Source organism: Mustela erminea, chromosome 8 (genome assembly GCF_009829155.1).
Source record: "Mustela erminea isolate mMusErm1 chromosome 8, mMusErm1.Pri, whole genome shotgun sequence".
NCBI lineage: Eukaryota > Metazoa > Chordata > Mammalia > Carnivora > Mustelidae > Mustela > Mustela erminea.
Genome location: NC_045621.1, coordinates 46540200 through 46560977, shown reverse-complemented (window position 1 = coordinate 46560977; position 20778 = coordinate 46540200). Strand labels below are relative to the sequence as shown.

General features: G+C 43.8%; 1 protein-coding gene across 1 annotated transcript in view; it reads right to left on the bottom strand.

The window, feature by feature from the left end:
- Positions 1-20778, bottom strand: part of FARP2 (FERM, ARH/RhoGEF and pleckstrin domain protein 2) — a 113558-nt gene that overhangs the window by 78813 nt on the left and 13967 nt on the right. Inside the window, exon 2 of the mRNA XM_032355477.1 lies at positions 20385-20605. Coding sequence (XP_032211368.1) covers positions 20385-20588 — 204 coding nt within the window. The 5' untranslated portion in view covers positions 20589-20605. The remainder of the gene's footprint in view (positions 1-20384; positions 20606-20778) is intronic.

Here is a 20778-nt window from a genome sequence, read left to right as displayed (position 1 = left end):
TAATATTATACTAACTTTCAAAGTACAGTAACTTTTGAACTTTTGTATTTTTTCAAAGTTATTTTAGGCTCTTCTAGGTCTGCTGCATTCCCATATATATTTTAAAATCAACTTGTTAATTTCTGCAAAAAAAGTCAGCTAGGATTTTGATGGGGGTCACATTAAATCTATAGATCAGTTGAGGACTACTGCCATCTTAATTATAAGTCCTCTGATCCATGAACACGGGATGTCTTCCCACTTACTTAGATCTTCTTTAATTTCTTGCAACAGCTGTACAGTTTTCAGTGCACAGTTTTTTAAAAAAAATAAAACTGGAGCTTATATTTGCTTGGAAATCTGTTGAATGGTCTCTCATGATCACTGGAATCTGGGCTGTCCTAAACAGTGTAGGAGGAAGTGGAATGATGAAATGCCAAACAAAACTGGACTTTCACAGCTGTGCGTTAAGTTTCATTTTTACTGCCTTTTGCTAGAAACACCACGAAAAGTTGCTAATAAGCATTTATTATATTTTGGTAAACACCATCCTAAAATAGAAACGAGTAATACATGTTCTCTAAGTCAAATCTTTGCCTTTAATATTTAATTATTTATTAGCGAAATAAAAATCTCAGTCTTCTGACATTTAGTTCTGGTGTTTAAAATTTCTCTTTAAAGATCATGTTTTTTCCTAGAAAGTTATGAGATGTGTGCATAAGCACTGTCTCTGGGGGAATGAAGCAGGAGTTGCCATGAGACATACCAGCTCCTTTCATTGTATCTTCCTAGAACATTTGAGTGGTTTTGTAAGGCTTCTGTACTAATTCCAAAATAGACTCATTTTACTTTAAAAAAAAATGAAGATCATGTTTTTCATAAATACAGAGTTTTACTGAATTTGTTTTTAGTAGCATATAGGGTGTTTTCCCTAATTAATGGATCTTTTCAGAGAAAACATAAAATCTGATTCTATCTCATATCAGTACTTCTACTAGACAGGCCAAATATAAATGAAGAATAGAACAGAGATTCAATTATTTTTAGGACTTCACATATATAACTATTTAGTCTTCAGGAAAAAATTGCAATGGAAAAATCAGCATATATTTTTAAAAAAGATTTTATTTCCTTACTTAAGAGTGAGAGAGAGAGCATGAGAGGGGAGAGGGTCAAAGGGAGAACCCAACTCCCTGCTGAGTAGGGAGCCAGATGCGGGACTCAATCCCAGGACTCCAGGATCATGACCTGAAATGAACGTAGTCGCTTAACCAACTGAGCCACCCAAGGCCCCAGCATATATTTTTGTAGCTGGATTCAACAAAAATACTCTACAACTTTAAACTTTAAAACCTAGGAAAATGGATGGGCAATGCACAATGGAGGAAAATTAAGCCCTATAAACAGACCAGTGGATTGTATCTTAAATATAACTTTACTGTACTTGGGAATTTGCAATTATTTTTATAATTATACTGGGAAGGAGAAAAAAAAATCTCTCTGGGTTATTCTCTTTGGATTTGCTTTCCTCTAAAAATAAAAACCTTAATTAAACACCTAAAACTGAAGCACCTGGGTGGCTCAGTCAGTTAAATATCTACCTTCTGCTTAGGTTATGATCTCAGAGTTCTGGGACTAAGCCCTACATTAGGCTCCCCACTCAGCATGGAGTCTGCTTCTCTCTCTCCCTCTGCCCCTCCCCCACTCTCTCTAATAAATAAATAAATAAATTTATTTTTAAAAGATTTTATGAATTTATTTGACAGAGAGCACAAGCACAAGCAGGGAGAAAGGCAGAGGGAGGAGGAGGCTCCCCAATGAGCAGGGAGACCGATGTGGGCCTCGACTGCAAGACCCTGGGACCATGACCTGAGCTGAAGGCAGACAACTGACTGAGCCACCCAAGTGCCCCTAAATAAAATCTTAAAACAAAACGAAAACAAAACCCAAACACCTGAAACCAATGTAACATTGTGTGCCAACTATACTTCAATTAAAGAAAAGTTTAACTCAAAATTTCCAGGTGATGGGATGCCTGGGTGGCTCCGTTGGTTAAGTGTCTGCCTTCAGCTCAGGTCACGATCTCAGGGTTCTGGGATTGAGTCCCACATTGGGCTCCTTGCTCAGCTCCTGCTTCTCCTTCTGCCTGCTGCCTCCCCTACTTTTGTTCTGTCTGCCTCTCTCTCTGACAAATAAATAAGATCTTAAAAAAAAAAATCTCCAGGTGACTATCTTTTTAAAACTCTTTTTATGGCTCATAACTACAGATTTCCCCTTTAAGAAATTCGTAGTTGGTAACAAGAGAGCGTACAAGTTTTGATATTCTTTTATTACATTTACTCCCAAGCATTTTGTTTTTTGATGTGTAAATGGAAGTGTTTTCTTGGTTTTATTTTGGAATTGTTCATTGGTAATACATAGAAATACAACTGATCTTTGTATACTGTTCCTGTGTCCTGCATCTTGCTGAATCTGTTTATCAGTTCTGCTAGTTCTCTGTTTGGGTTTTTGAGGTAGATTCCTTAAGCTTTTGCAAGTATATGATAACGTCATGCACAAACAGAGATACTTTCACTTCTTCTTTTCCAACCCGGATGCCTTTTATTTCATTCATTTCTTCTTCTTCTTCTTCCTTTTTTTTTTTTTTTTTAAAGATTTTATTATTTATTTGACAGACAGAGATCACAAGTAGGCAGAGAGGCAGGCAGAGAGAGGAGGAAGCAGGCTCCCCGTTGAGGAGAGAGCCCGATGCGGGGCTCAATCCCAGGACCCTGGGATGCCGACCTGAGCCGAAAACAGAGGCTTTAATTCACTGAGCCACCCAGGTGCCCCTTACTCATTTCTTCTTTTCTATTTTTCCCAAATGTCCTGGCTAGAACTTCTAGTACTAGGTTTTAAAAACCCTCTCTACGCCAGTTTTCTTAACTATAAAACTAATAACAATGTTAAAGGTAAGGCTGAATTAAATAACACACCCTGCAAAATGTTTAAGAACACCACCTAGAATGTGGTAAATGTTGGCAATTAGATCTTGACTGAGGTGCGCAGGTACATGCACACCTGAAGCACATGGTCCAGAAAGGTTGAAAAATAAAACTATGACAGAATTGTAGCAGGCACACTGCAAACAAAAAGCAAGGGAAATCTGAACTTAGAGAATACACAATTACATTTAGGCCAAAAAGGCACTGAGACAAAACAAGCAAACAAACCCAAGACATTTTATAAAAGGAAAACAGTACTGTGCCTGTCAAGATATAACAGTGAATATCTCTGGGGCGCCTGGGTGGCTCTGCCTTCAGCTCAGGTCATGATCTCAGGGTCCTGGGATCGAGCCCCAGGTCAGGCTCTCTGCTTGGCAGGGAGCCTGCTTCCCCCTCTCTCTGCTTGCCTCTCTGCCTACTTGTGACCTCTGTCTAATAAATAAATAAATCTAAAAAAAAAAAATGAATATCTCTGTGCAAATTAATATAGTGTCAACATTCATAAAACAAAAATTACATCCTGTGCTCCCCACACCTCTGCCAGCCTTCTCCCACCAATAGCCCCACTCACAAACCATAAGCGACTCTTTTTTTTTTTTTTAAGATTTTATTTATTTGTTTGACAGAGATCACAAGGAGGCAGAGAGGCAGGCAGAGAGAGAGGAGAAAGCAGGCTCCCTGCTGAGCAGAGAGCCCGATGCGGGGCTCGATCCCAGGACCCTGGAACCATGACCTGAGCCAAAGGCAGAGGCTTTAACCCACTGAGCCACCCAGGCGCCCCCATAAGCGACTCTTGAGCATAGGAAACAAACTGAGGGTGCCTGGAGGGGAAGGTGGTGGAGGAGACGGGTTAACTGAGTGATGGACATTAAGGAGGACACGTGATGTAGTGAGCACTGAGTGTTATATAAGACTGATGAATCACCAACCTCTACTGAAACCAGTAATACATGTTAACTGAATTTATTTTTTTTAAATTTTATTTATTTATTTGACAGAGATCACAAGTAGGCAGAAAGGCAGGCAGAGAGAGAGAGGAGGAAGCAGGCTCCCTGCTGAGCAGAAAGCCTGATGCGATGCGGGGCTCGATCCCAGGACCCTGAAATCATGACCTGAGCCGAAGACAGAGGCTTAACCCACTGAGCCACCCAGGCGCCCCTGTTAACTGAATTTAAATTAAAAAAAAAAAAAAATTACAGGAGGTAAAAAGAAAAACAGACATCAATACATTACCAATGGGAAGCTAATTTACTTTCTCAGTGCTTAACTGATCAGATAGAAGGTGTGTTGTAGAAGGCGTGTGTGCATGCATAAACAAGCACTGAAAAAGATGTGGAAGAATGAAAGGGGTAGTAATGTGATCAAAATGTCAAACAGGTTATTGCTGGGTGTAAAAGAACATGAAATTTAATTTTTTTTTCTCAGTACTTCTAAAGATTTATTTACTTGACAGAGAGAAAGAGCATGTACACAGCAGGAGGGGTAGGCAGCGGGAGAGTGAGTCTCTAGCATGCTCTGTGCTGAGTACAGAGCCTGATGCAGGGCTCAACCTCATGACCCTGAAATCATGACCTTAGCAGAAACCAAGAGTCAGATGCTTAACTGACTGTGCCACCAAGACGCCTCTCCTCTGTACTCTTTTACATTGACTGAATTTTTTACTGTGAGCATGTATTAATTTTATAATTAAAAAAATACATACAGAAAATTCCTAGGGCAGAAAATGCATAATAAAAAACCACAAAAAAACAACATAAAACACCATTTTATAAATTAAATTGACTTGAATATTTAAAATATTAGCATTAATTTTTAAACTGCAGAAAACTCACAGCAATAAAAAACTTTGTTTTTCCAGAACTTTGTGGAAACAATTTTCCAAAACAAGTCTGTCCTCCTCTCGTGCTCTTAGTTCTCTCCACATCTGATTCCACTAAATAAGAAAATCCACCCACTGAAAAGCCTGTGTTTTCAGCAAGAGTTTGTCAGTCTTGCAAGACATTTGTTTTTATTCTTTATGTAACATACTAAGAAATTCAATTTTATACGATGTTACTACTTGTATATAATTTATAATTTCATAGTACAATTTGCATTCATTTCGGTCATGTTTTTATTTTACATGGTTTTGAAGATGTAAGACTGATATAAATTTTTTTATAAATTATTTTAAAAATTATTTTTAAGATTTTATTTATTTATTTGACAGACAGAGATAACAAGTAGGCAGAGAGGCAGGCAGAGAGAGGGGGAAGCAGGCTCCCTGCTGAGCAGAGAGCCCAATATGGAGCTCCATCCCAGGACCCCGGGATCATGACCTGAGCTGAAGGCAGAGGCTTAACCCACTGAACCGCCCAGGCGCCCCTAGACTGATGTAAATTAAAGCCAGAAGCAGACAGTTATAGAGCTGAATGTCCTTGATTTAACATAAGCTTGATTTAAAAGAGTTCACTATGTATTTTTGACATGTATGTTCCAACATACTTTCCAGGAGGATAGCAATGTCTAGAGCTTTAAAGTCATTCTGAGCTGTCTTAACAAAAATTACTTTAATAGGAAAAAATTGGTTTTTCTTCTGCTAGAAAGTCTGATACCAGTTTCAAATACCAACACATGAAAATAAAAGAAAAAAGCAAAGAAGCAAACTGTCACATATTAGTAAAGACCAAACAAATCCAAAAAACATAATTATAAAGATATGAAGAAATATCCTGAATATTTAAATATGGAATACTAAGAATATATTTTTCATAATCAGGAAATGAGACTTATGTTAGGAAAAAAAAGAGAGATTTTTTTAGACTCATCAATAAACTTATTTTACAGAAGGCTAAACTGAAGCTTTAGAGAAGATTATTAGTTCCAGGCAGGTGTTTAAGATTGCAGATTGAGGAAGAAAATATTTCTTTTTCACTATCATCAGAAAAAACCCTTTAGTAAGGGCTGAAAATCCTCTCTGCCACTGTGGCAAAATGAAGCTGTTTATATCAACTATGAAATTATACACATAAAAGCACAAGACATGTGCACAAGGACATTCCAGAGCATTCTAATAACAGCAGTTTGGAAGCACCAACAGATGTTTTCATGCTCCCTTTAAAGACTAGTCAAAGTCTCTAAAAATAAAAGCCCATAATTACTGCCACCCAGGAGTCAAGGACTGAGGATAGTTTAAAAAAGCTGCCTCCTTGGCCAATGGCATGACACTTGTGATACTCACACTTCAACATGAATCAGTATGAACAGAATCACAGCAATGCATAAAGGCAACGTTAGCACCTTCTGAAAGGTTTTTTTTTTTTTTTTTTTAAAGATTTTATTTATTTATTTGACAGAGAACACAAGTAGGCAGAGAGGCAGGCAGAGAGAGAGGAGGAAGCAGACTCCCTGCTGAGCAGAGAGCCCGATGCGGGACTCGATCCCAGGACCCTGAGATCATGACCTGAGCCGAAGGCAGCGGCTTAACCCACTGAGCCACCCAGGCGCCCAGCACCTTCTGAAAGGTTAACAGGAATGGCCACCCCTGCCCCTAGTGCATGAGAACTCAGGCCACTCAAGGACATGGCAAGGACCCTCCACTCAGACACTGAGGATTACCTCAGACTCCTTGCATCCCCCAACAGCTCCTGACCTAGCTTCCGAAGCTGCTCTCCTGCTGAGCCCCCATCTCAGGCCCGAACTGCATCGCCTTGGCTCTTTGATTTCTGAGCCCACATCTTCTGCACAGCAAATCCTATAGGTTCCAGTTTCAAAATACTTCCAGGATGAAACTGACCATTAGCACTTTCCTGCTCTTTCTCTCTACATCATGTCCTGGGTCAGGCCCTGACTGGGCTCTAATTTAGTCATCACACCCATGCTGCATTTCTGCCTGCGCCTCAAGGTTCCTCCGTGCTATTCCAACCACCCTGAACACTGTTCCCTGAAAGAGGTGCACACCCACTCCCCTCCCTGTTTTCTTTCTCCTGAGCACCGAGCATTGTGTGTCTTACCTTGCTTACTGCCAAGCTCCCTGCACTGCAGAATTAGTGTGCAAAGGCTGAGCTCACAGTCCACCCTGCTCACCTCTGTACTTCCAGCTTCTGAAACAGTGCCTGGCAGCTGCTCAGTAAGCACAGGCTCAACAAATGCTGCCCTGAGAGCCGCTGGGTGAGTAAGAACAGCTCAAACGCACAGTTACAGCCCATTGCCTACACAGCAAATCTTGATGTGTCATTTCCATAATTTTTCTGTTCTTTTCATCACTGTAACTGTTACTTTCTGTGAAGTCTCCAGCATCCCCTCTTATTTCCATCCTATTTTTCCCTACTTCAGACACAGTGTATTTGCTATTTCCCTAACTCTTAACTTCCTATTTTTTAAAACTTCAAATACAATGTAGAAATCTTTGTGAATCATGTATCTGACAAGGGTTAATATCCAGACTGTACAGAGAACTCTTAAAACTCAACAACAAAACTCCAAACAACCTAATTTAAAAATGGGCAGAGGACTTGAACAGACATTTCTCCCAAGAAGATGTACAAATGTCTAACAGACACATGAAGAGATGTTAGACAACACTGACCATTAGGCAAACGTAAACAAGAACCACAAGGAGATACCACCTTACACCCGTTAGCATGGATGCTATCAAAATAACAGAAAACAAGTGTTGGAGAGGATGTGGGAAATCTGGAACCCTTGGGCACTGCTGGCAGGAATGCAAAATAGTATACCCAATGCAGAAAACAGTCTGGGTGACCTCAAAAATGACACACACAGGACCGCCATGTGACCCAGCAAGTCTGCATCTGAATACACACCCAAAGGAAGTGGAAGCAAGGTCTTCGTGAGATATTTGCACCCCGGGGTTCAGAGCAGTGTCATCCTCAAGGCCTAAAGTGTTCACTGATAGACGGATGGATGAGCAAGATGTCATCCACGCAAACAATGGAATGTAACTCAGCCTTAAAGAGGAAGCAGGTTCTGACACCTGCTTCAGCGTGGCTGAACCCTGAGGACGTCATGCTCCGTGATTCAGTGTGTCACCAGAAGACAAACAGCGTAGGATTCCATTTACCTGGGACACGGAGAGTTGTCAGATTCATGGGGACAGAAGGCAGAGGGTGGACGCCAGGGGCTAGGATGGGATGGGGAGTCCGTGCTTCATAGGGGCAGTTTTAGTTTGACAAAGTGAAAAGAGCTACGGAGAGGATGTAGGAGCATGCGTGTATTTAATGCCCCTGAACCGAGCATGTAAAGGTGGCTAAAGGGCTACGTTTCCTGTCATGCGTATTTTTACCACAATGAAAATAGAACAAAAATGATATAGATCAAATACCAGAAAAAAACTCCCTAAACCCATGAAACAACGAAAGATATAGTTATCTGATGAAACTGTATAAAATGCATAAGCCCTTGGCTATTAAACTGGAGATTTTATTAAGTTATTATATGACCTGCTGAGGAAGGGGAGGAATGAGCAGAAGCGCACACTGCCGGTGGGGGTGGGGAGCTGTGCTCCCGTCTGTGGAGAGCCATCTCACCGCACAAGTCACACACCTTAAAAAACCGCACGACATCCTCGGACACAGAACTGCCACTTCTACATATTTATTTAAATGAAACAATCAAGAATGTGTACAAAATCTTATTACAGAGACACTGAAAACAGAAAACTATGTAACCGTTAAAAACTTTTAGAAGACTAATTACATAGAAAAATATGCATAGGGGCGCCTGGGTGGCTCAGTGGGTTAAGCCTCTGCCTTCGGCTCAGGTCATGATCCCAGGGGCCTGGGATCGAGTCCCGCATTGGGCTCTCTGCTCAGCAGGGAGCCTGCTTCTCCTCATCTCTCTCTCTGTCTGTCTCTCTGCCTATTTGTGATCTCTCTCTCTGTCAAATAAATAAATAAAATCTTTAAAAAAAAAAAAAGAAAAATATGCATAATGTATTAAGTTTAAAATAGACTATAAAAATGCATGTTAAGTCTCATTTCAATTTTACTTAATAAATGCAGAAGATAAAAGATAAAGGAAGGGTATTCAGAAAAATGTGAATGGCTGTTACCTCTGGGTAGTTATCCTTGGTTGTGGGTCATTTAAGTCTTCCTATTTTTCTACAACAGGCATGTACTATTTGTATAATGGAAATTAAAATTACTTTGCAGGTCAATTCTATCTAAAAGCTTAAGTGTCAGCAACCCCAAGTGATGTCCTGGTTGGTCTTCCAGGTTCCATGAAGTGAGCAGCAGAGTGGAACCCAGGGGCTCTCTGTGAGCCTTCGGGAGGGCCTTCACCCAAGCACAGCTTCCCTGCAGAAGGGGACGCGCTGCCCGTGCAAGTGCTGTCCCACGACTGCATCACTGTGAGAGAATAACGAAACATGTACAAAACACTCTATAGAAGTGAAAACACAGAGGCACCTGGCTAGCTCCATCAGAAGTGTGCAGCTCTTGATCTCAGGGTAATGAGTTCAAGCCCCATGTTGGGTACAGAGATTACTAAAAGAAATAACTAAACTTAAAAAAACAAAACAAAACTGGAAAAGCAGAGTACTCTCTTTGAAGAAAGAGAGAGAACTGTAATTCTACAATTAGTTTTCTGGAGGATCTTTGTTACTTTCTATATCTGAGAGAGATCAATAACCTAGAATTAGCTTTCTTCATCCTGAAACTGTGGGGCTGGTGCGACCTAGAAATGCTCCACAGAAATGAAGCTCAGATGGGGCTCTGAAGAAGAAGGTTTGTCTTGATGTCCTCTTTGTTCAATGGTGAATGGATGCACGAATGAATGAACAAATGGAAGGGCAGGGCCAGGAAAAAAATGGAATCAACAAAGGGTTGGGAGCACCGGCAGTGGGTGGGGGGGGCTAGAAATTCCAGAATGTACCAACTCTTCTCAAAGCCACAGGCCCTGGTCCTGCCCAAATCACCTGAGGACCTGCTCAGCCACACAGCATGTCTTACAGGCTCCTTGTGAACGAGCCAGCTGTGGAAGGCCCCTGGAGGCGGGAGGAGCAGGAAGAAGAGAGGATTGTGATGGCCTACCTGGTGGCAGCCATCAGTCAGGCTCCACAACAGGCCTGGCACAGGCAGCAGCACCCACACGAGAGTGAGCTTAAGAGACAGCAGAAAGGCCACAGAGTAGCAGGGGGTAGCTGGAAAAAGAGAGAGAGGAAAATACACCGGGGAGAGCACTGTGTGGAAGCAGAGAATGTCAAATGGTATAACCAGTTGGGAAAGCAATCCTGCATGATCTGGGCAGGGATGGGATGGGTGCATCTCAGAACCACAGAGTCCATGCTAGGAACACACCCTAGAGGAACCCACATGTCTGCCCACAACATACATATAGCATCAGTGTCCACCCATGGAATGAGAATTAACTACAGTATATTCAGAAAGCAGCAGAACCACGTAGGGCTTTGGCTATAAGAACCAGGGTGGGTGCGAGGGCGTGTGTGTGTGTGTGCGCGTGCGCACACACTGGGCAGCTGAGGAAAGGTCCACGAAGGATGACATTGCGCCTTTCCAGCCTCTGGGACCTGCCCTCACTTGCAACCCCCGTGGCCCCAGCAGGAGGAGACACGCACCATGTTGTTACCTCAAGTAACAACACCTGGAATGTGACACCTGATCCAAGCTGTTACCAGACTTGGAATTAGACACTTCCACATGCCAGCAAGCAGCTAAGGGTTGAGATATAATACTTTTTTCTGGTTTTGTTTTAAGATTTATTTATTTATTTCAGACAGAGACACAGCAAGAGAGGGAACACAAGCAGGGGGAGTGGGAGTGGGAGAGGGAGAAGCAGGCTTCCCGCTGAGCAGGGAGCCTGACGTGGGGCTCCATCCCAGATCCCAGGATCACAAACTGAGCTGAAGGCAGACGCTTAACAACTGAGCCACCCAGGCACCCCAAGGGTTCATATTTAAAATTTGGTTTTAAATTGCCCCACGTAGTGATTCTTTAGGGATAGAGAGAAAGAACCAGCCACAGAACGGGGGGATGAGCATCCTGGGCCTGGGGGCCCCAAAGAAGAGCTCAGCAGCCAAGCATCCATTCTCAAGTGGGCCACTTACTTGTGGGGAGCTAGGCCAAGAATGCAGGTATCTAAAATTTCAGGGAAGAGATGAAAAGACCTGAAGGAGAGTTATGGTTCAAAGACCAAGTCAGTAAATCAGATATAAGTTCAGCTCCCGGGCCTCACTGGACAAACCGCGGCAGAACCAAATTCTTTCAGGTGAGAAATGGGAGTATCATGGGGCTAAGTATGTACAGGGCGCAAGGGTTTCTAGAGACAGTATGGGGATGGTCATGAGAGCAGGCTCACAGCTCACCTGGGAGGTCATTCTATCCCTGCATCTCCATCATCTCCATCTCCTGCTGGGGTTGCTGAGGACAGGAGATAAAGCCACCAGGTGCCAGAACTCAGATGCCCAAAGAGTGGCATTCCAAGTCAAGAAAATGTGTCGATGACCCTCCGCTGACACCCTGCAAGAACCCCAATACGTGACTGTACTGATGGCACTCTCACTGGTACAAAGGTCAGGAGGAAGACAGTTCCCTTTGTGTCTCCATCTGCTGGTACAGCTTCATTGCCAGTCATGATCACATCTAAGATACTGTGTACGCTGACCTCGTGCTGTGTGCATGTTGGGGTTGGCTGGGGGAGCCGGCACTGGGAGCTCTGATGGCACGACTCGGTCATTGAGAATAAAAATGTCCACATCCCTGCCCGGTACCACCCTGCCACATTCCTGGGCATCAGGGTCAAAGAAACAGACCAACTTTCTCAGACAAAATAACAGGGCTCTAAAGCTAGGACCGAGTCATATAATAACTGTATATACTAGAAATACATAAGAGCTTTTGTAAAAAGCCTATATTATCCCCAAATTCAGAGGGTGAATTACTAACTTTTCTTCTGAGATCAGACCAAAATAAGTTCTAAGGCGGCTTATTTGCCATATTTAGGATGTTCATGTGGGAGCAATGACAAACATCTGGCTATGATACTTTCTGGAATTTTGACTATTTCTTCCTGGCCAGAAGGAAAACATTAAGTTTTTACTAGAATAGCAACTGGCATGAACTTCATGACTGAGTCTTTGTCCTCCCACTTGTCGCATATTTAAACAAAGCTTTTCTAATTCTCAAAAAAAAAAAAAGCAAACCCACTCCCCAAATTTTAAATATGATAAAAAGGGGAATGTGAGCAAAAAGTTGAATAATCAACTCATAATTCATCAACTCTAATTCATTAGAACTCACTCCCCACTTGTCAGCAAAGGCATAGGATGTTCACTTCCATGGGTGAAGAATCACTATCACCTTTTAATCACTAAATATCACCTTTTCCACATTACCAGCTTCCAGATAATAGAAAAGCTAAAATTCCCATTAGTTCCTAAAGCTGGTGGTAAATTATCAATGACTGTGGGTGTATCTGTTCTAGAAAACTTGCTCTGAAGTCTAGGAGAAGGCCTCTCCCTGTACTGCACCAGGAATGATGTTTACATGCCTTGCACACTTAGCGTGTCATGGAAGGAGAGCACATCTATCCTGTGACTCGGCACACAGGACAAGACAAGCTGTCTCATGGCTTCCAGATGGTTTCTTTTACGGTTCAGAAAAAAAAAAGACTTTCTACAGCTATGGCCAGATTTCCATTTTCAAAACCACAAAATTCATTTAATCAACTAAAAACAAATCAAGACTTTACTAGATAAAAAAAAAAGTGGCCAGTGACTGGACTACAGGTAGCTAAAACCCCCATCAGTAAATGTCGAATGTCACTTGAAATGAGACACAACTGAAGCCGAGGCAGATGGCTCCCCATTCTTTGCTGTGCAGGCCTCTCTCCCTTCCCCGTACCACCAGATAAACACCCTCCACACAGAAAGTATTCTAACTTCATTAGTTATCAACATAAAGAACCACAAAGTGTATGTCACCTATCTTACAAAGTCCTGGTAAGTCTAAGTTGGTGGCAGCAAGTGATTTATGCGGACACGGGGAATCAAGGGTACTGGTAGCTGTTACTTACAAATGAGATAAGTAACTTAAAGTACAGTGTCAATAAAAGTTCCTCATTCTATAAATTCACAACGAGATGCTGAAGGAAACCTGAAACTTCTGCTCTGGGTCGGCTCCGTCCCCTCAGGTATGCCATGGCGGGCCCTCAGCTGTGCTCTCTCAGCGGCCTCCATGAGCCTGGCATGTAGGAAGGGTCATCCCACAGGCGTACCTGGGCTCTGTGATGGGTTAGCCTCATAACTACTCATGATCTCCCCAAGGAAACAACCTGAATGTTTAGTGGCACAATTCTTATATTTTGGGTTCAAAACCTGCCCCCCCCTTTAAGATTTCATTTATTTATTTAATGGAAACACAGCTAGAGGGAACACAAGCAGGGGGAGTAGGAGAGGGAGAAGCAGGCTTCCTCCTGAGCAGGGAGCACGATGTGGGGCTCGATCCCAGAACCTGGGATCATGACCTGAGCTGAAGGCAGATGCTTAATGACTGAGCCACCAGGCACCCCAAAAACCTGTCCTTCTTTTTTTTTTTAAAGATTTTTTTTATTTATCCACTCGTCAGAGAGAGAGAGAGTGGGAGGACACAAGCAGGCAGAGAGGCAGGCAGAGGCAGAGAGAGAAGCAGGCTCCCCACTGAGCAAGGAGCCCGATGTGGGACTCGATCCCAGGACCCTGGGATCATGACCCGAGCCGAAGGCAGCGGCTTAACCAACTGAGCCACCCAGGCGTCCCAAACCTGCCCTTCTTTAGCCATTAAAAGTAACTTAGAATTTCACCTCAAACCATAACGAGCTGCCATGTCATGCTTGCTGAGTAGAATTAGAAAGCCAGATAACACAAGTATAGGTGAGAACACAGACAGAATGGAGATCTCAGGCCCTGCTGGAGGGATGTGAAGCCAGACACTCTGGAAAACGGTCTGGCAGTTCCTCAAATAACTGAGCAGTTGCCATTTGACTCAGCAATTCCACTCCTCAGTATATACTCAAGAGCAACAGACATATGTCCACACAAACGTGTGTGTGAATGTTTACAACAGTATTACTCATAACGGCCAAATGGTGGAGCACCCATTAGCTGATGGCTGAATAAACAAAATGTGGCCTATCCATACACCAGAGTATTATTTGGGCACAAAAAAGAGAGAGTCCTGATGCATTCTACAGCAGGGATCAACCCCTAAAACATGATGCTCAGTGAAAGAAGCCAGTCACAAAAGACCACGTACAACCCCATGCAGACGAAACGTCCAGAGCCATGTGGCCTACAGAGGCAGAAGTACATTCCTGCTTGTTTGCACTAAAGGGAGAGGGGACAGGGCAGGTAAGTGATGGTGCAAGCCTGCGAGGTTTCCTTTTTTTGAGAGGAAGAGTGAGAGAGAGAGAGCAAGTTTTGGTGGGGTGGGCAGAGGGAGAGGGAGAAAGAACCTTAAGCAGGCTCCATGCGCAGTGGGAAGCCTGATACAGGGCTTGATCTCATGGCTCTGAAATCAAAAGCTGCACGCTCAGGATGCCTGGGTGGCTTAAGTGTCTAACTCTTTTATTTATTTGTTCTTAATTTTTATAGATTTTATTTATTCATTTGACAAAGAGAAAGCGCAAACAGGGGGAGCCAGAGAGGGAGAAGCAGGCTCCCTGCTGAGCAGGGAGCCCAACAGGGAGCTCGATCCCAGGACCCTGAGATCATGACCTGAACTGAAAGCAGACGCTTCACCACTGAGCCACACAGATACCCCTAATTTATTTATTTTAGAGAGAGAGGGTGTGCACAAGTGTGCGCATGCACACACACACACACACACACACACATACACACACACACGGGGGACTTGAGGGGAAGGTGCACTGGGAGGGAATTTTCAAGCAGACTCCCTGCCCACTGTGGAGTCCACAAGGGGATCGATCCCAGGACCCTGAGATCACGATCTGAGCCAGCGGGCAGAGCCACCCAGGGCCCTAGCATCCGACTCTTGATTTCGGCTCAGGCCATGATACTGGGTCATGGAGCCCCGCCTCAGGCTCAGCCAGGCGTCTGCTGAAAGCTCTCTCGCTCTGCCCCTCCCCTCACCGTGTGTGCTAGTGCACATGTAAGTGCACGTTCTCTCAAGAAAAAGAAAAAGGGTTGCACACTCTACGAAGTGAGCCAGCCAGGTGCCCACATTTCTTTTCAAGGCAACAAAGATATGTTCAAATTGACTACTGTCTGTGGACATACAAGAACTTGCAGAGATGTACACCTCAAATGGGTGAATTGTATGGTGTGTGAATTTTATCTCAGGGGTGCTCAAGAGTTTCGGCTCGACTTCAACACCATTAAATCTTGTTTGGAAAACAGCAGACCCTTGCTTCTGGCTTTAAGCCCTGCTGACTCATGGGCAGCAAGAATTAGACAAATCTGTGTGATCTGGCCTTAGAAAGAAGGAACTGGAGCAAAATCTGGAGCAAAACCCTCCCACACCCAGTGAGCTCCCCCAGCTCCTCTGTAGTCATGTTAGCAAGCACCTGAAACATGTACCATTAATGAGGTGGTGAGCACTGATGTCAAGCTCTGGGAGATGGGCAATGGAAATAAAACTGTGGGCTTGTAGCTCACCTTTCTGAAGCAAATACAATGAGGATGGCCAAGGCTGTCCTACTTGTTGAAGACCAACATGAAACAACACCCTCTGCACAGAAAGAGGCGTGAACATCAACAGGGAAGTCTTCAGGCCCTGTATTTTCACTGAAGCAAGATGTAAGCATTTCAAAAATAACTAAATGTCAAATTCTTCCCTCAGTTAAGAAGGTCCCTTCAATAGCAACCAGGGATTCTATACAATGCTGGTGATTTGTGACCATCTATGTGCAGAAGCCAGTGTTTTCCAAGGTTGTGTCAGTGCATCAACCCAGCAAGTCCATAGACACTGCTGCCCAAGACTGAAGTAAAAACAAACCAAGTAAGCAGACCATCGTCTGGGTGTAGATGCCCAAACCCCCAAACAAACAAAGCCACACACTTGAATCTAAGGTCAGAAAACTGTCCTCTAGAGGGAGAAATTCAAAACACGCTCGAAGAAAGGATGTTAACCCCATCTACCTTTTTATTTCCTCCATTTAACACTATTTACAGAGCAAGGCCGAGGACTGAACAGTGCATCAAACAAAGTCTCGTCTCCTGGAACTTGCCTACTGGGAGGAGACCGCAGTTGAGCTCTGGGGGAGGGAGTGTCTTCATGGAGACTTGACTTCTGTGCTGCCCACAGAGACCTGGCCTGCGGTCTCGGTGCTCTGCATGCCTACTGCCCCACACCTCAAGTGTGCACCACCCCACAACAGCCAACACCACCAGACCACAACCTGTGTCTCTTAGTTCAGATATAAAGGGCGGAGTGTGCCAGTGTCACCAATTAGACCCCAAGACCTGACATTTACTGCCCACCTGCTTGTACCCACTGATCTTCAAACCCATGTTTTCCCTGAAGCTCTTCTTTCCAGCTGATCTCTTAACTCGGGCCAAAACCCAACAGGTAAAGCATCCCATGAAGGATGCTAAAATTGCTCCCTGCCTGCCGCCCCCTACCCTGGGCAGTAACAACTGCTTGGACCACCCGGGGCCAGTGGATCAGCCCCCGACTCAAGGACTCATGCCTATGCACATGGACCTCAGAATGGCCAACCGATACCCTGACCTCATTATGACACTAAGACCTCTGCCCAAAGAGGATCACTAGTCTTTCCTCGAGGAGCATGCGTGACCTTGTGCCCACCTCTACATATAGTGACAAGGCTCCTCTGAGGATTCATCCTAACCCTAAACACAAGGACTCCATCCACCCTTGCTCAGGGAGTCACGGCTCTGGAACGTATTCCCTGGGATCTCCTTATTTGGAGTAAATAGTTTCCTTTGTGCAACAGCTTACCTGGTGCAGCTTCCACGTGTGACTCACCGAGGTGGGAACTCAGGTCCGTTCAGTTACCAGAGGTCAGAGGACAAGTGGTGGTGGATCACTAAGGGGCATCCAGGGCAACCAGCTTCTATCTCTGGATATTTTAAATTTTTGGAGCCATGGCTCATGGGAGACACTGGGGAGAAAGGATCAGGGCAAACCTACCTTCTTGGGCCAGCCTCTCATGGAGGGCTATAGGGGAAGCACATCCCCCCAGAGAAGGCCAGGTGGCTTGCTTTGGGGCAGGCCCCACAAAGCGTGTTGCCTGGCAAAGGAGACTAGCCCACTGACAGGAGATATTAGAGCTTCACAGAGACAGTAGTCTTTCCAGAAACTACATTCCCCATCTATTGGCAACAGCTGTTGTGGTAGACTCTAAAGAATGGCCACAAATTCCTTGGCACTCCTCCATCAAGGTAGCCCTATTGCTTCGTGCTCCCGGAAAAGGGGCTTGCCTGATGGTTTGCTATGATCCGTTAAACAGCTTGCACTCCTTGCATTTCTGTCACCATGCAGGTAAGGCACAGCTAGCTCCCTGGATGGTGACATTCCACATGGAAAGAGGTTCTAGCTGGGGTTCGAAACATGGACATGTCATCCTAGACCACTAGCCTCTCTAGGCCAGCCCAGACCAGAAGAGTCTCTCAAGCCAATACTCAAACATGCATTCAGAATTTGTTGTTTTAAGTTACTAGGTTTGGAGTGGTTACTTACCAAAACCAATTGATATAATTATAGAAGACAGGGTATTTTGAAGCTGAATACAAATAACTTACAAAAATAAACTGAATTTTAACTCTTCCTGAAAGGTATGCATTGGTGGGTAATACAATTCACGAAGCAGCCCACCCAACTCGGGGTACGTGGCAGCAATGTGATTCTTTAATTTCTGACTCTGACTCTGCCAGGCTTATCAAAATAACACACCTGCATGGAAATGAGTATGATGGTTATACCTGATTAATAGAAGCACTACAAGGGCCAAGACCAGGCCACCCCAGATGGGCCACTGTGGCATGAACATTATTTTGAGTTAAAGGCAATCCAAACCCAGCAGATTCAGGAAAAGCTCTTTATAACCCCCTTAACTGCCGGTGCATACCAGGAAGAGAGCTATTAACACTCCTTTTCACCTGAGACTCTTCTCTACAGGATAAGCAACCCCTCTTCCCAGACCTCTTCCCCCCTGCTAATGATCCCTCTCTCCTTTGTGCCCCTGCCCCAGCCCCTCTCCTGTGCTCATATAAGCATCACGTTGCCTGTGTTTGCAATTTCCTTATCTGTGGATTCCCTATACATGTATTGTTATGTCTGATTTTCACCAGTTAATCTGTCTCACAACAATCTGATTCTTCATCCAGCGACAAGAACCCAGAAGGGCCAAGGAGATTCTTCCTCCTGGATACAACAATCTCAACTTTGAGAAGCTTTAAATATACTGAAACCTTTACAAAATGTCACTTCTGAGTTCCTGATGTATAAAGTGACCCAGACTCTTAGTATTATAATAGGGTGTATCTTAGAGAAGCGTCACCTCTTATTTATGACTCAACAATAAATGTATGCTTTCTTCTTTCTTGGTCCTAGTGCTGGTGGATAAAGACCATTAAGCAGGACAAAAAAAGAGGCTTTGAAAAAAAGTTTTAAATAGTCCAGTTCTTCCTGTTCTTTTCTCCTCTCTCACCCCTCCTTTCCTTTCTTTTAAAAAATTTTGAAATTTTTATGAACCTAAACTGCAGTGGGTGTGTTTATCAAGGATGTCTACATGGTGGAAACTCTTGCAAGCACCTGGCTGGAAGAGATTTGGGACCCCAACTAATCTCCCACATCTTCAACCCCTTTCCTGCAGGTGATTCATCAAAGAGTACCAAGCGGAGTTAGGAGCCAAAGAGAGCCAACTGCCAACCACTAGCTCTCCAGGGTTCAAAGGTTGCCTTTTTTGGACTACCTTCCTGGCAGAGGCTGCCTATGGCTAAACATGAATGACTTGGGAAGTTGGGACAGACAGGTCCTACCAGTTTTAATTACTACTGCCCTGATGAAATGGTATTTGATTTCCTCCTCAAATAAGACCTCAAAAGAAGCATTCGGGGCTCCCTGAGTTCAGATACTATGAGTCTATGCACTAGATACTTGCCATCAAACATTCAGGCAAGAGAGGCGAGAGAGGCTGGTGTGCCTGGGGCCTGAGGCAATACAATTGGAGGACAGCCCTGACCTCCAGCTGGTCCCCTCCCCACTGCCCCATGGGTCACTCTCTTGCCCCCTCCTTCCCTCTTCCCATGTAATGTATTTTGCAATTAGGCACCACCAGAGCCTAGAGGTTTCCTTTAGGTTCCTCAGAGCCTGGACTCTACCTCAATAATCTCATTTTCTATGTAGCATCCTGGCTTCTTGATGGACATCCTAAGCACAAATAAACCTCCTGCTAAAGTTTAAATTCATTCTCTGGTCCTTCCTTTTATGACATCAAGAGCAGAAAAAACTTCTAAAGATACTTTAAACCAATATGAAAATATTAGAACAGAGAGAACATATTCATGCATTACATATAAAATAAAATAAGTAATTTTAAAAAATCATACTCATTGTAATGCCATTTAGAAAATCAGTGCTTTCTAAAGTATTATATGGCTCTAAAAATATTCTTTAAATATATATACACTTATATACAGTTACACATTTTTGTTATATTCAACTGGTTTTGCCAACATCACCAGTGCAATGTATTAGGGAATTTTCAAAATAAAAATGCTATTACTGCTGATACAGAAAAATCCCACGCTACATGCCAGGTTCCCTGCATGGTGAATACTCAGTCCTCCTCATGGCCATCCCGAGTGCTCAGGCCTCTCACTCCAAGAAGGTGGCCTATGATGAGGAGCTAACCTACTGGAGGCTAACTGCCCCCTGGGCCCAGGCAGAATGGGGCAGAAGCCGTCTTGGTCTGGTTTGTGCTCTGTAGCATTTAGCCAGCCTTTCAGAAGAAGAATGGAAAGGCCATGTTGTATCAGAATTTTCTTTTAATTTTTAAAAAATATATATATTTTTTTAAAGATTTACTTTATTTTAGAGAGAGTGAGAGAGTGATGTGTGTGCACATGTGATGGTGGGAAAAAGAACAGAGGGAGAGAAGCACACCCCCATTGAGCACAGAGCCTGACCCGGGCTTAATCTCACGACACTGAGATCATGACCTGAGCGGAAAAATCTAGAGTTGGACATTTAACCAACCAAGCCACCGAGGCACCAATGCATCAGAATTTTTAAGGAGAGACAGGAGAATACCACTTTCCAAATAAAAGGAGAAGCTCAGACGTACTATTTCCAAGGATCTTAGTGCTACTAAAGCCATTCTTGGTCAGCTTGTTAAATAGGCAAAGTCAAAGTCTGATCAGCAACATGGAATATGGTGAATAATACTTGACTTTCAGAAAGTGTAAGGAAATATTGTTCCAAACATTATACTTCTTACCTCAATGTCAAATATTTCCACGGTGTTGTCCAGCAGCTTCACTCGGATGTGAAGGTGCTTCTCCTGCATTCTAGCTGACGCCCGGGCCGCTGTTACTGAGAGTGTCTGCCCAGGCTCGAGGGTGCTCACCCCTGTGGGGGTCGGGCTGCCCAAGCGTGTCCCCGGAGTCTGCAGGACTCTGTATGTTCCTTCTATCTCCCCCATTCTCCACCAGCTAAATCCTTTAAAACAAAGCAAAAACCCCCAAAGAGTCATTATTTAGATATTAAAACAATGTTAAAAAATTATCAGATGCACAGGAATTCTCTGCTCTAGTCTTGCAACTTCTAGACAGTCATTTATATCAGAACAGAGTTAAGATTACCTTCTACTCACACATAAATTGGTGGAGCAT